This window comes from Gracilinanus agilis, chromosome 3 (genome assembly GCF_016433145.1).
Source record: "Gracilinanus agilis isolate LMUSP501 chromosome 3, AgileGrace, whole genome shotgun sequence".
In the NCBI taxonomy this organism is placed as follows: Eukaryota; Metazoa; Chordata; class Mammalia; order Didelphimorphia; family Didelphidae; genus Gracilinanus; species Gracilinanus agilis.
In genome coordinates this window covers 269202269-269217554 of record NC_058132.1, presented here as the reverse complement: position 1 = coordinate 269217554, position 15286 = coordinate 269202269, and the positions used below count along the sequence as shown (strand labels likewise).

The 15286-nt window shown below is 35.3% G+C and overlaps 1 protein-coding gene across 1 annotated transcript in view; it reads left to right on the top strand.

Annotated features, from left to right (window-relative positions):
• Positions 1–12254, top strand: part of GALNT5 (polypeptide N-acetylgalactosaminyltransferase 5) — an 80905-nt gene extending 68651 nt beyond the window's left edge. The window contains exon 9 of the mRNA XM_044669115.1: positions 12114–12254. Coding sequence (XP_044525050.1) covers positions 12114–12254 — 141 coding nt within the window. The remainder of the gene's footprint in view (positions 1–12113) is intronic.
• The last annotated feature ends 3032 nt before the right edge of the window (positions 12255–15286 follow it).

Here is a 15286-nt window from a genome sequence, read left to right as displayed (position 1 = left end):
ACAGTAATCATAACTGTGAATGTGAATGGAATGAACTCATCAATAAAAAGGAAGTGGATAGCAGAATCAATTAAAAACCATAATCCTACCATATATTGTCTACAAGAAACACACTTGAGGCACATAGATATACACAGGGTCAAAGTAAGAGGGTGGAACAGAATTTATTGGGCTTCAACTGAGACAAAGAAGGCAGGAATAACAATATTTATCTTAGACAAAGCTAAAGCAAAAATGGATCTGATTAAAAGAGATAAGGAAAGTAATTACATCTTGATGAAAAGTAGTATAAATAACAAAGAAATATCAATTTTTAACATATATGCACCAAATAGTATAGCAGTCAGATTTCTAAAGGAGAAACTAAAGGAGTTTAAAGACGAAATAGATAGTGAAACCATACTATTGGGGGACCTTAACCTTGTTCTATCAGAAGAAGATAAATCTAACCAAAAAATAAATAAGGAAGAAAGTAAGTGAACAAAATATTAGAAAAATTAGAGCTAATAGATATTTGGAGAAAAATAAATAGGGATAAAAAGAAATATACCTTTTTTCAGCAGCACGTAGCACACATACAAAGATTGACCATGTAGTAGGCCATAAAAACTTTGCAAGCAAATGTAGGAAAGCAGAATTAATAAATGTAATTTTTTCAGACCATAATGCAATAAAAATCATGATCAATAAGGGCTTGTGGAAAGGCATATTTAAAACTAATTGGAAACTAAATAATTGAATTCATCAAAACTGGTTGGTCAAAGAACAAATCAAAGAAACAATTACTCATTTCATTGAAGAGAATAACAATGAGGAAACAACTTATAAAAATCTATAGGATGCAGCCAAAGCAGTAATGAGGGGAAAATTTATATCCCTGAATGCATATATCAACAAATTAGAAAGGGAAGAGGTCAATGAATGGCACACACAACTTAAAAAAGTAGAAAGAGAACAAATTAAAAATCCCTAAATTAAAACTAAATTGGAAATCATGAAAATCAAAGGAGAAATTAATACAATTGAAAGCAAAAGAACTATTGAACTAATAAATAAGAATAGAAGCTAGTACTTTGAAAAAATAAATAAAAAAGATAAAGTACTGGTTAATCTAATAAAAAAAGAAAGAAGAAAAGTAAATTAACAGTATCAAAGATGAAAAGGGCAACCTCATCTCTAATGAAGAGGAAATTAAAGAAATTATTAAGAACTATTTTGCTCAATTATATGGCAATAAATATGACAATCTAGGTGAAATGGATGAACATTTACAAAAATATAAATTGCATACATTAACAAAAGAGGGAAACAAAATGCTTAAAATAATCCCATCTCAGAAAAAAAAAATTGAACAAGCCATTAAGAAACTCCCTAATAAAAATCTCCTGGGCCAGAAGGATTCACAAGTGAATTCTATCAAACATTTAAAGAACAACTAATCCCAATACTATACAAAATACTTGTCAAAATAAGCAAAGGAATTTTACCAAATTTCTTTTATGACACAAATATAGTACTTATTCCAATGCCAGGCAGGTCAAAAACAGAAAGAAAACTACAGACCAATCTCCTTAATGAACATAGATTCAAAAATCTTAATAGAATACTAGCAAAAAGACACCAGCAAGTTATCTCAAAGGTTATTCACTATGATCAAGTGGAATTCATACCAGGAATTCAAGGATGGTTTAATATTGGGAAAACTATCCACATAATTGACCATATCAACAACCAAACCAAGAGAAATCACATTATTATCTCAATAGATGCAGAAAAAGCCTTTGACAGAATACAACATTCATTTCTTTTGAAAATACTAGAAAGTATAGGAATAGAAGGGTCTTTCCTAAAAATAGTAAACCATATATATTTAAAACCATCAGCAAACATCATCTGCAATGGGGATAAATTAGAAGCCTTCCCAATAAGATCAGGAGTGAAGCAAGAATGCTCATTATCACTTCTATTATTTAACATTGTACTAGAAACACCAGCAGTAGCACTTAGAGAAGGAAAAGGAATTGAAGGAATTAAAGTAGACAATGAGGAAACTAAACTCTCACTCTTTGTAAATGATATGATTGTCTACGTAAATAATCCTAGAGAATCAAATAAAAAGCTATTGGAAATAATCAACAACTTTAGCAAAGTTGCAGGATACAAAATAAACCCACATAAATCATTAGTATTTCTATATGTTTCCAACAAAACTCAGCAGCAAGGGTTAGAAAGAGAAATTCCATTTATAATCATCCTAGGCAATATAAAATATTTCGGAATCTATTTACCAAGACAAAACACTTTCCTCACAATTAAAACTAGATCTAAATAATTAAAAAATATTAATTGCTCATGAGTAAGCGGAGCTAATATATTGGAAATGATAATCCTACCCAAATTATGTTATTTATTTAGTGCCATACCTGTCAAACTACCAAAAAACTTTTTTACTGAATTAGAAAAAATTATAGCAAAGTTCATTTGGAAGAACAAAAGATCAAGAATATCGAGGAAACTCATGAAAGAAAAAAGTGGAGGATGGAGGCCTAGCAGTACTTGATCTTAAACTTAAAGCAGTGGTCATCAAAACAATATGGTAGTGGCTAAGAAACAGAAAGGAGCATCAATGGAATAGACTTGGGGTAAATGACCTCAGCAAAATAGTGCATGATAAACCCAAAGATCCCAGCTTTGGGGACAAAAATTCACTATTTGACAAAAATTGCTGGGAAAATTGGAAAACAGTATGGGAGAGATTAGGTTTAGATCAACATCTCACACCTACACCAAGATAAATTCTGAATGGGTAAACAACTAAAATGTAAAGAAGGAAGCTATAAGTAAATTAGGTGAACATAGAATAGTATACCTATCATATCTATGGAAAAGGAAATATTTTAAGACCAAACAAGAGAGATAGAGAATATTACAAAATGTAAAATGAATGAGTTTGATTACATTAAATTAAAAAGGTTTTGTGCAAACAAAACCAATGCAACCAAAATTAGAATCAAAGCAACAAATTACAGGAAAAAATTTATAACAAAAACTTCTGACAAAGGTCTAATTATTCAAATTTACAAGGAGGTAAGTCAATTATGCAAAAAATCAAACCATCTCCCAAAGCCAATGTCCCAATGGGCAAGAGACATGAATAGGCAGTTTTCAGATAAACAAATCAAAAGTATCAATAAGCACATGAGAAAGTGTTCTAAATCTCTTATAATTAGAGAAATACAAATCAAAACAACTCTGAGGAACCACCTCACACCTAGCAGATTGGCTACTATGATATCAAAGGAAAGTAATAAATGTTGGATGGGATGTGGCAAAATTGGTATATTAATACATTACTGGTGGAGTTGTGAATTGATCCAGCCATTCTGGATGGCAATTTGGAACTATGCCCAAAGGGCTTTAAAAGACTGTCTGCCTTTTGATCCAACCATACCACTGCTGGGTTTATACTCCAAAGTGATAATAGTGAAAATATGTGTACAAAAATATTTATAGCTGCACTCTTTGTGGTAGCAAAAAATTCGAAAACGAGGGGATGCCCTTCCATTGGGGAACGGCTGAACAAGCTGTGGTATATTTTGGTGATGGAATCTATTGTGCTGAAAGGAATGATGAACTGGAGGAATTCCATGTGAACTGGGACAACCTCCATGAATTGATGGCAAGCGAAAGGAGCAGAACCTTTGTACATAGTACATTGTACTTTGTGCATAGAGACTGATGCACTGTGGCACAATCAAAGGTAATGGGCTTCTGTACTAGCAGCAATGCAATGATCCAGAATAATTCTGAAGGACTTATGAGAAAGATTGTTATCCGCATCCAGAGAAAGAACTACGGGAGTAGAAACACAGAAGAAAAACAACTGCTTGACCACATTGTTCAATGGGGATATGATTGGGGATGTAGACTCTAAATGATCACTCTATTTCAAATATTAAATATATGGAAATAGGTCTTGATCAATGATATATATCAAACCCAGTAGAATAGCTCATTGGCTATGGGTGTGGGAGGGAAAGAAGGAGGGAAAGAACATGAATCATGTAACCATGAACAAAATTCTAAATTAATTCATTAAATTAATTAACTTAAAATAAAATAAATTTAAAATGACATAGAATTTGAACTTAGGCCTTCTGTCTCTAGTGTCCATATTGTGTCTCTTGTATTTTGCTGCCTCCTCAAAGAAAGGCATAAGAATCCTCTTCCTTGAGGAATCAAACTCTTGTTTCCTATATGTGACAGGTTGGGGAAATTAATCATTGTATTCAAAGGGTCAGAAAAAGGATAGGTAGAATCCCATGGAATAAAATTCTATAGTTAACCCAATAGGGCAGGAAGTTTTCCAATTTAAAATTCTAAGTATAAAACACAAATACCTACCAAGAGCCTTTCAAAAATATGCTGCTGTACAAAACACATTTGGATGTGCATCAATCAGTTTCAATATTTTAAAAGTTTATAGAGAAAATGAAAAAAAAAGGCAAATAATAAAGAATGATTCCTATAAGAATAGTGAGAACATTGAAGCAAGGATTAACAGAATTGTGTCACAAGATGAAAGGATCTGCTTCCAGAAACTTATTTGTTGCGTGACCCTGGGCAAATCACTTAACCTGTCTGAGGCTCAGTTTATTACATGTAAAATAAAGGGTGGTAAATTTGATTGCCTCTAAGTTTCCTTCCTCCTCTAAATCTATGATCATCTGACTTCTTAAAGTTAAGTTTGGGACAAGAGGAAGATTATCATTCAGTCAATGAGTAAATATTTATTAAGTGCCCACTATTTTCCAGACTTTTTGTGCTGAGTATGTGGCTAGTGCTGAGAAAGAAGGGGATGATTAAACCAGATGATTGAGAGAAGGCAGAACTATTTACCTCATTTTATTTCTCTCTGCCAAAGGGAGTGATCTTTGGATGGGGGGGTGGTAGAACCCCCCCCAAAATGGTTAATGGATAATCAAACCAAGGTAAACAAGGAGCAACTAAGAAAGCAAGTAGCTGCCATCATTAAATTAAAGCTACATGGCCCAAAGTAGCCACATAAGAGCACTGAAAAGAACTGGCAGGTGGGAATGCTGAGACAATGTCAGAAAGAACATGGAGAATATGTGAGATGCCACAGGACTAAAGATGGACAAATGCCTGGTTTACAAAAAAAGGGAATAGGGCAAAATCTTCTCAATATAAGTTGGTAAACTTGGCTTCAAATCCTAACAAGATTCTCAAATATGTTATTAAAATAATGGTTTGCGCACATTTAAAAAGGGAATTGGCAATCACCAAGATGGCCTCATCAAGAACAAGTCATGTCAATTCTACCTATTCTCATTTTCTTTTCTGATATGGTTACTAGATTGATAGATCAGGGAACTTTTGTAGGTAGATTTCTCAATTTTTTTTTAATCTTAGTACCCTTTTTATTTAAAAAAAAATCCTCTAAAACCCAGAAGAGAAAATAGTATGTATATGTCAATAACCTTACTTTTTCTGTAATTTGGCATCTGACTTTCTTCTTCCTTCAGTTGTTATACTGTACCTTTAATAAAAACACAATATATTCCACAACAATGAGGTCTGGAATAAAATTCTAAATAACATCACTCTTACTTCATAGAGTTATGAGATGGATGTATACATCAGGGATATAACTATCAATTTTAGTATCTGGATTAAGCAGCACTAATGGTCCTTCACGTCATCTTTTCAATTCGTTGTGTGAATTTAGCACAAATGGCTAAGACTTGAGCTGGAACAACAATTAATTTCTATTATGATTCACAGGTTGGTATTATCAATAATGGATATGTCCTAGTAATTTCCTATTTTTTAAAGCATACTTATGAATTTACTTTTTATTTTTGTCTTTATTTTCCTTTGCAACATGGCTTATTTGGAAACATATTTTTAAGGGTTCAAATATTTATTTCCATTTTTAATGTCTACGGTTATTTTATTTTATTTTTTAAACATTTATTAATATTCATTTTTAACATGGTTACATGATTCATGCTCCTACTTTCCCCTTCACCCCCCACATCCCCCCCACCCATGGCTGGTGCACATTTCCACTGGTTTTATCATGTATCCTTGATCAAAACTTATTTCCAAATTGTTGATAGTTGCATTGGTGTGGTAGTTTTGAGTCTACATCCCCAATCATGTCCACCCCAAGCCATGCGTTCAAGCAGTTGTTTTTCTTATATGTTTCCTCTCCTGCAGTCCTTCCTTTGAATGTGGGTAGCATCTTTACCATACATCCCTCACAGCTATCCTGTGTCATTGCATTGCTGCTGGTACAGAAGTCCATTACATTCGATTTTACCATAGAATATCAGTCTCTGGTTCTTCTGGCTCTGTTCCTTTCACTCTGCATCAATTCCTGGAGGTCTTTCCAGTTCACCTGGAACTCCTCCAGTTTATTATTTCTTTTAGCACAATAGTATTCCATCACCAGCATATTCCACAATTTGTTCAGCCATTCCCCAATTGAAGGACATCCCCTCCTTTTCCAGTTTTTTGCCACCACAAAAAGCGCAGCTATAAATATTTTCATACAAGTCTGTTTATTTATGATCTCTTTGGGGTACAAACCCAACAATGGTATGGCTGGATCAAAGGGCAGGCATTTTTTTATAGCCCTTTGAGCATAGTTCCAAATTGCTAGCCAGAAAGGTTGGATCAGTTGTAATTTCCTATTTTTAAAAAAATTTCTGTTAGAAATAAAGATGAGAATGTGATTAAGAACAGGTATAATAGAACAATACTTTAGATAAAGGATATGTTAGGATGGACCTTTATGGGCTGACCTGGAACCTGAGTCATTGTGGTAGAAAAAGGCAGTGTGGTGTATAGTACATTACTTTGAATAAAGAAGACTTGGGATCTATCAGATACTTCCTCAGCTAGTTGTGTGACCCTGGACAAGTCAATTAAGCTCTCTGGGCCTGTTTTCTCAAGTGTAAAATGAGGGGGCTGGACTCCATGACCTCTATGATCTACTCCTGTTCTAAATCAATGATTGTATCATCATAACCACCATTTATGACATTCTTTCTATGAGGAGGTATAGTATGGGTCTAAGACACCCCAAATAAATATAGCCTTTTGGAATACAATTTGGACATGTGTTGGTCACGATCCACCTTAGAAAACAACTTACTAACATTTATTATTAACTTATGGGGTTATATCTTTACCAGCCAGGTGTTTGGCTTCTAGGTGATAACTGGGTTTTTCAAGCTCCTAAAGGAGTCCATGCATTCAATATTTGTGTCCTCTAAATTTAAAAGGCCTGAAGCAAAGTTCTTTTGCCCTACCCTAGTCATTGGACTAATAACGTGTAAAATGTACCATCTTGACAGATGAACAAGCTTTCTCTCCTCTGATTTTCAGAAAAATTTGGAAAAGTTTGGGGTTTTTTTTTAATAGTGCATGCCATTTAAAATTTGTTAAAGCTGTTATAATTATCTGTACATTTGTCAAATGCCATTCTTTAGTCTCATTTCTGCTTTACATCTACATATAATAATATCACATTACAGGGTCATCATGATCTCATAAGAACTAATAGTTTTCCCTTCTCTAACATGACGTTCAAATCAAGGAAATAAATTTGTAGACTAAAAATCCAAGGACAAATTCCAGCAAAACAAACAAGAACTAGAGGAAGAGTGAGGCTTTGGTGACTAATACAACCAACTCAAAACTCAGAGACTGAAAATGATAGTATGAGTTCATCCAGTGGCAAGGGGTATGACCTTTAGTAAGCCACGAAATCTTAAAAGGCAGCTCCCTCCACTACCCTTTCACATCAGAAGGAAAAGAGTCACAATCCCAGGAAACTGTATTTAAAAGGTCATTGGTGTCTGATGAACAGTTACTGTTGAATACTTTTGGAAATATACCTACCAATGGCCTATTGCAATTTCTGCTCTACTTCCAATGACTCACCCTGGGGGGGAAAAGATGTTTTGTGGGGAGGCCTTTTCTAAATGTTGATAAAATATCCCTGACCCCATAAGAAGTCAATAATAAATGTTGGCAAGTTGTTTTTAAAAGGTGAACCATCTCCGATCCATGCCCAGATTGTTTTCCAAAAGGCCATTTTAATGTGGGGTCTTAGACCCTACACCACACCTCCTCATAGAAAATAAAAATTAGAAAATAATTAAGAATTTCTAATAAATGGGGACAACTGAGTGGCTCAGTGGATTGAGAGCCAGGCCCAGAGACAGGAGGTCCTAGGTTCAAATCTGGCCTCAGACACTTCTTAGCTATGTGACCCTGGGCAAGTCACTTAAACCCCATTGCCTCGCTCTTTCCACTCTTCTGCCTTAGAACACCCATTAGTAATTCCAAGATGGAAAGTAGGGTTTTAAAAAAAAAAAGAACTTCTAAAAAATAGTTAGAAATATATAATAGGAAATATATAATATGTCGAAATTTGTAATATATTAAAATATTATAGAAATATATNCAATAGTATTCCATCACCAGCATATTCCACAATTTGTTCAGCCATTCCCCAATTGAAGGACATCCCCTCCTTTTCCAGTTTTTTGCCACCACAAAAAGCGCAGCTATAAATATTTTCATACAAGTCTGTTTATTTATGATCTCTTTGGGGTACAAACCCAACAATGGTATGGCTGGATCAAAGGGCAGGCATTTTTTTATAGCCTTTTGAGCATAGTTCCAAATTGCTAGCCAGAAAGGTTGGATCAGTTGTAATTTCTTATTTTTAAAAAAATTTCTGTTAGAAATAAAGATGTGAATGTGATTAAGAACAGGTATAATAGAACAATACTTTAGATAAAGGATATGTTAGGATGGACCTTTATGGTCTGACCTGGAACCTGAGTCAGTGTGGTAGAAAAAGGCAGTGTGGTTTATAGTACATTACTTTGAATAAAGAAGACTTGGGATCTCTCAGATACTTCCTCAGCTAGTTGTGTGACCCTGGACAAGTCAATTAAGCTCTCTGGGCCTGTTTTCTCAAGTGTAAAATGAGGGGGCTGGACTCCATGACCTCTATGATCTACTCCTGTTCTAAATCAATGATTGTATCATCATAACCACCATTTATGACATTCTTTCTATGAGGAGGTATAGTATGGGTCTAAGACACCCCAAATAAATATAGCCTTTTGGAATACAATTTGGACATGTGTTGGTCACGATCCACCTTAGAAAACAACTTACTAACATTTATTATTAACTTATGGGGTTATATCTTTACCAGCCAGGTGTTTGGCTTCTAGGTGATAACTGGGTTTTTCAAGCTCCTAAAGGAGTCCATGCATTCAATATTTGTGTCCTCTAAATTTAAAAGGCCTGAAGCAAAGTTCTTTTGCCCTACCCTAGTCATTGGACTAATAACGTGTAAAATGTACCATCTTGACAGATGAACAAGCTTTCTCTCCTCTGATTTTCAGAAAAATTTGGAAAAGTTTGGGGTTTTTTTTTAATAGTGCATGCCATTTAAAATTTGTTAAAGCTGTTATAATTATCTGTACATTTGTCAAATGCCATTCTTTAGTCTCATTTCTGCTTTACATCTACATATAATAATATCACATTACAGGGTCATCATGATCTCATAAGAACTAATAGTTTTCCCTTCTCTAACATGACGTTCAAATCAAGGAAATAAATTTGTAGACTAAAAATCCAAGGACAAATTCCAGCAAAACAAACAAGAACTAGAGGAAGAGTGAGGCTTTGGTGACTAATACAACCAACTCAAAACTCAGAGACTGAAAATGATAGTATGAGTTCATCCAGTGGCAAGGGGTATGACCTTTAGTAAGCCACGAAATCTTAAAAGGCAGCTCCCTCCACTACCCTTTCACATCAGAAGGAAAAGAGTCACAATCCCAGGAAACTGTATTTAAAAGGTCATTGGTGTCTGATGAACAGTTACTGTTGAATACTTTTGGAAATATACCTACCAATGGCCTATTGCAATTTCTGCTCTACTTCCAATGACTCACCCTGGGGGGGAAAAGATGTTTTGTGGGGAGGCCTTTTCTAAATGTTGATAAAATATCCCTGACCCCATAAGAAGTCAATAATAAATGTTGGCAAGTTGTTTTTAAAAGGTGAACCATCTCCGATCCATGCCCAGATTGTTTTCCAAAAGGCCATTTTAATGTGGGGTGTCTTAGACCCTACACCACACCTCCTCATAGAAAATAAAAATTAGAAAACAATTAAGAATTTCTAATAAATGGGGACAGCTGAGTGGCTCAGTGGATTGAGAGCCAGGCCCAGAGACAGGAGGTCCTAGGTTCAAATCTGGCCTCAGACACTTCTTAGCTATGTGACCCTGGGCAAGTCACTTAAACCCCATTGCCTCGCTCTTTCCACTCTTCTGCCTTAGAACACCCATTAGTAATTCCAAGATGGAAAGTAGGGTTTTAAAAAAAAAAAGAACTTCTAAAAAATAGTTAGAAATATATAATAGGAAATATATAATATGTCGAAATTTGTAATATATTAAAATATTATAGAAATATATCAAAATACAAAATATAATAGAAAAATTGGAAATACAGCAAAAATTTTTTCTAATAAAATTCCAAATATGAATGCCAAAAACACAAGTTTTTTTCATTAGCATTTAGGACCAGGGCATTGTTGGGCTACAAGATTTTGAGCACTATTAATTTATTAACTCTGTTTCATGATATAAGAGAGGGGACCATTCTAAGACGGCATAAAGAAGGCATCTCCCTGGGTCATTGGGTTGTTCCAATTGGGAAAGAAACATCTAAGTTGTCTCCACAGAGGGCATTAAGGTTCTGTGCTCAGGCTCTCCCTCCCATCCTAAATAATTGAGTGTCGGTAAATTAAGGAACACTTGGACAATCAGTTCTTGAATATCATATGTGGGACATCCAATCTGGAGGATCCATAAGGATTTTGTTTCATATCACAATGCCATAGACTAACTTTCTCCCGTCAATGAATACATTCCTATACCACTTCTTTCCCACACACTCTCAGCCACTGTATATTCAGGTAATGCAACCATCTTTAAAAGATATAACTAGGAATGTAAATCTGAATTCAATATCTTAAGAGCATTTTGAAACCAAATAGGAGCATCTTTGGGTTCTATTTGTCATTGTCATGGATAAATGAGAAGTTATATTCTGAAAAGCATAAACCCATAAGCAAGGATGGTGTAGACTACAATATTTGAGGAGGAAGTTCATTAGACATTAAATGATAATATAGACCTCTGTCCTACTGGATCTTATTAGGATATCAACATATACATTGTTAGAAGTTGCAATACAAACATAATAGTCCCATACTTAGAAGATCATAGGTGCAGAACTTGAAGGGACCTCAGACACCATTTAGTCCAAGCCCTTCATTTTACAGATGTGGACAGAACTTGAGGCTCAAGAGGGTTAAGTGATTTGCACAAGGTCACATAGGTAATATAAGAGGTAGAATTTGAACTCCACTGTACCTGTGTTGCCTCCCTCATCTAAATGTATGGATTTAATAAACAACAGCTTTTTATGTTTTGTTGCCATCCACTGATATGTCTTGCCACATTTTCTTTTCTTCATTTATAAGGATTTCTTTTGGAGAAGCTAACTGCCATTTATACCACCAAAGAACTGATCTTTCCCATTCCAGATATCATGGCAGAGGGAAGCTAGCTCAGATCCAAGATGGAAACTTCACAGCCTTTTTAAAGTTATTTTTTTTGTATTTTTTTTTATTTTAAACCCTTAACTTCTGTGTATTGATTTTATAGGTGGAAGATTGGTAAGGGTAGGCAGTGGGGGGTCAAGTGACTTGCCCAGGGTCACACAGCTGGGAAGTGGCTGAGGCCGGATTTGAACCTAGGACCTCCCGTCTCTAGGCCTGGCTCTCAATCCACTGAGCTACCCAGCTGCCCCTAAAGTTATTTTTTAAAGGCCATGCCTTTATCATATGAACAGTTGATAGAGGGAAATACTAAGGAATGATAAAAGTCATTACTTGTTTTTGTTGCTTGTTCCAGTTCCATGTAAAGGTTGACTGCTTAAAGAATTAGTGGCTCATTCCCATATCCTCTTTCTCTTTAGATGGATCACCTTATACTTGAATACTGGGAGCAGCTGAGGTGCCTGGAGGCAAGTCATTCTGGGAAGACCCTGAAGGTGACTGCCTGTGATTCCATGAATCCGTATCAGAAATGGAAATTTGAAGAATACTATGTAGCCTGAAGAGGGAGATCATCAGAACCAAACTGTGATTTTCTCATCTAGTAAGGTCACTAGACATTGGGACAAGGATTTCAAAATAATGTCACATTATTCAGCGGTGATTTGAACACTTAATGGCACTTGAGGAAGAAAGTCTAAAGCCACAATAGGATGGTTTCATGTGAATTAATGGTAACTCAGGGGACTGTTTTCCAACTTTGACCTGGGGCCCTGCTTCAGTATTTGGCAACACTGAATTTACCTTTCTCCCTCAGTTATGCTAGGATGCCAATATCTCACTCCACAAGCTTTATCAAGAAGATTGGCACACAATTAGATTTAAATGTAGAATTTTCTGTGGAAGAAATTCATAGTACTGGAGAAAGTTATTTGGTGAACATGGTAGTTTTGTGAGGGCATTTGATGATAACCAAAGATGATTAATCACAGCCTGTTTTTTACTTCTGACTGCCTTCTTTATCTCAAACAAAAATTGCTTTATCAGCTAATTTTCTTTGACTGGCATGGCCTCAGATATTTACGTCAGTCTGGGATGTTTAATGGTGGTTTTGTGTGAAAACAAGTGGATGGCTTGGTTAGCTTTGTATGATTCTTTCTTACGCCATGAGTCTATAAAACTAGGTTAGTGGTAAAGAAGAGATCTTTAAATATTTAACCAAACTCTAGCTTGTAGGGCCTTCCCACTCCTCTTTGTTTTTCAAATTTCACTTCAATATCTGTGGCTATATTGATAGCTTTTTGGAGTGGTACGGATTTAAAAGAGCTAAAGATCTCTTAACAAGAATTAAAAAGAACCAGTGTAACATTTAGAAGAACTTTCTTCTTTCAGAACTGATTCCACATTGAGTGGCAACACATTTAGAAATAAAAAATAAAACTCAGGCATAAAATCAAAATATAGTGTGGGACCTAAGTAGGCAGTTGGGAGAGACCTGAAATAAAGGAAACAGAAAATAGAATTCTAAAAGGAAAAGGTTCTGTTACCAAAAATAAAAATAAAATTCCTCCCCAAAATCTTGAAAAATTCTCTGAAATTGGAAATCCAAAATGACTCACAAACACACATAGAAGGGTGAGGAATAATGGACTCTTTAAAATCCATAATACATTTGGAGCAAAGGGAATAAGAGGAGAATGAGTTGAACATTACTCAGAAAGCATACAAAGAGAAAAATCAAGTGAGTCTCTAAATGATAGGAGCAAAACACATGCTCAGGAGATTTTGATAATGCTAATAACATATGAAATACTTATTTGTTCAAAATTGAGCCTCTAAACTTCTCAGGCATTCTTGTATTTTGTGTGGAGTATACTACAGCACTTCTGATATGAAATTAAGATATGTAGGAATAGAAAAGTTTTAAAAGCAGGGTAAATCATACAAGTCTTAAAATAGACAGCCCAACTATTCCTGAAGACAGTTAAAGACACTGTTTTTTTTAAAGTAAAACTCCATTTTAAAGAAACCTAACATAGTTATAGATAAATTATGTCCTCAGTGGACATAGTGACACATGGTACATTTCTGACATCATTAAAGAGAAAGCTAGACGACATGAATTCTTTTTCTCCTCCCATTATGTTTGTACATTCTCTTTGTCCCCAAAACATCTATCCCCTGAACCTTTTGACATCCCAGAAAGGGGTCCAAATTTCCGCCTTTCTATTTTACTGATGAGGAAACACGTTCAGAAAGAGCGGTTGAGCTGGCCATTGTCAAAGAGTTGGCTGATAGAGCCTGGTCCAATATTGTGTATATACTGCTTCCCTAGGAGGACTGCCAAACAAGGTGCTAGTATACTATAAATAATCGGATCAGGATTCTTACAAGAATTACATAAACCTTCAGGGAGGTATGGGGAAAACAAGACTATGTTACACCTGATTATGCTTTTGCTGTTGTTTGGATCAGAGACATGAATAGGGTATAACTTGGGCTGTATCCCCAGAGCTCTGAATTTATAGGACTTAAATAGCTGCTGCTGTTCAATCATTTCAGTTGTGCCCATGATCCCATTTGGGGTTTTATTGGCAAAAATACTGGAGTGGTTTGCCATTTCCTTCTCCAGCTCATTTTATATATGAGGAAACAGAGGCAAACAGCATTAAGTAACTTGTCCAAACAGCTAGTAAATGTCTGAGGCCAGACTTGAATTTGGGTCTTTTTTTAACCTTAGCCACTGCACTCTATCCAGTGCACCACCTGGCTGCCCCAATAGCACTTGAAGTTTATTAGCAGCAAAGAAAGAATAGAGCTTTGCACCTTGTTAACAAGAATAGTTGAAAAAGTAAACTATCTGGTGAGAATCTGTGATGTGCTTCCCCTGCCCCTTGATTAGCCTATCCCTCTTGTTGACACTTGCAGAATTTGTCCAGGGCACAAAAATTCCTAGTTATGACTCTGGGTTCAGATGGCAGAACTTCTATGCAAACTGAATTGATCATAAAACTAGGCATCTTTAGAGATGATTCACTTTTTAAAATAGCTACACAAAAGTACAACTCTCAGCAAAGATGGACAGGAAAGTCAGTTTTCCTCAGTATTTCATAGAACACTTTGTTCAAATAATTGACACTGCAGATGAAATCACAGAGAAGGGGTGGAAAATAAGACAACTCATCTCAAAACATGAAGCCATATGGAGAAAGTACATGCCAATCGCCAAAGGAATCACTGAGTTGTTGACCAAGCTGAACATGCCGTCCAAGTGTCTCATGTCACTGGGCCACCTCAAGTCAACTGTGAAATATTTCAAGCTATTATTATTGTTCCAGCCTATAGGACTTTGCTTCCTAGCCAAAAGCAGATTTCTCAAAGAAAATTCAACTTTGTTCTAAGAAGGACTTGAATTATGATCATGGAATCAGCTGGAAACACAGTCTGAGATGTTGGGATATTTTGCACAAAATCATTTTCTCCCATGTAGTCACTGTGCCTTATCCCTGACTTTAACATATTTATAATACAAAGATATATTGAAGTTCATATTGGGAATGTTGTAAGGAATTGTTTTTTAATTCATTTTGTATTT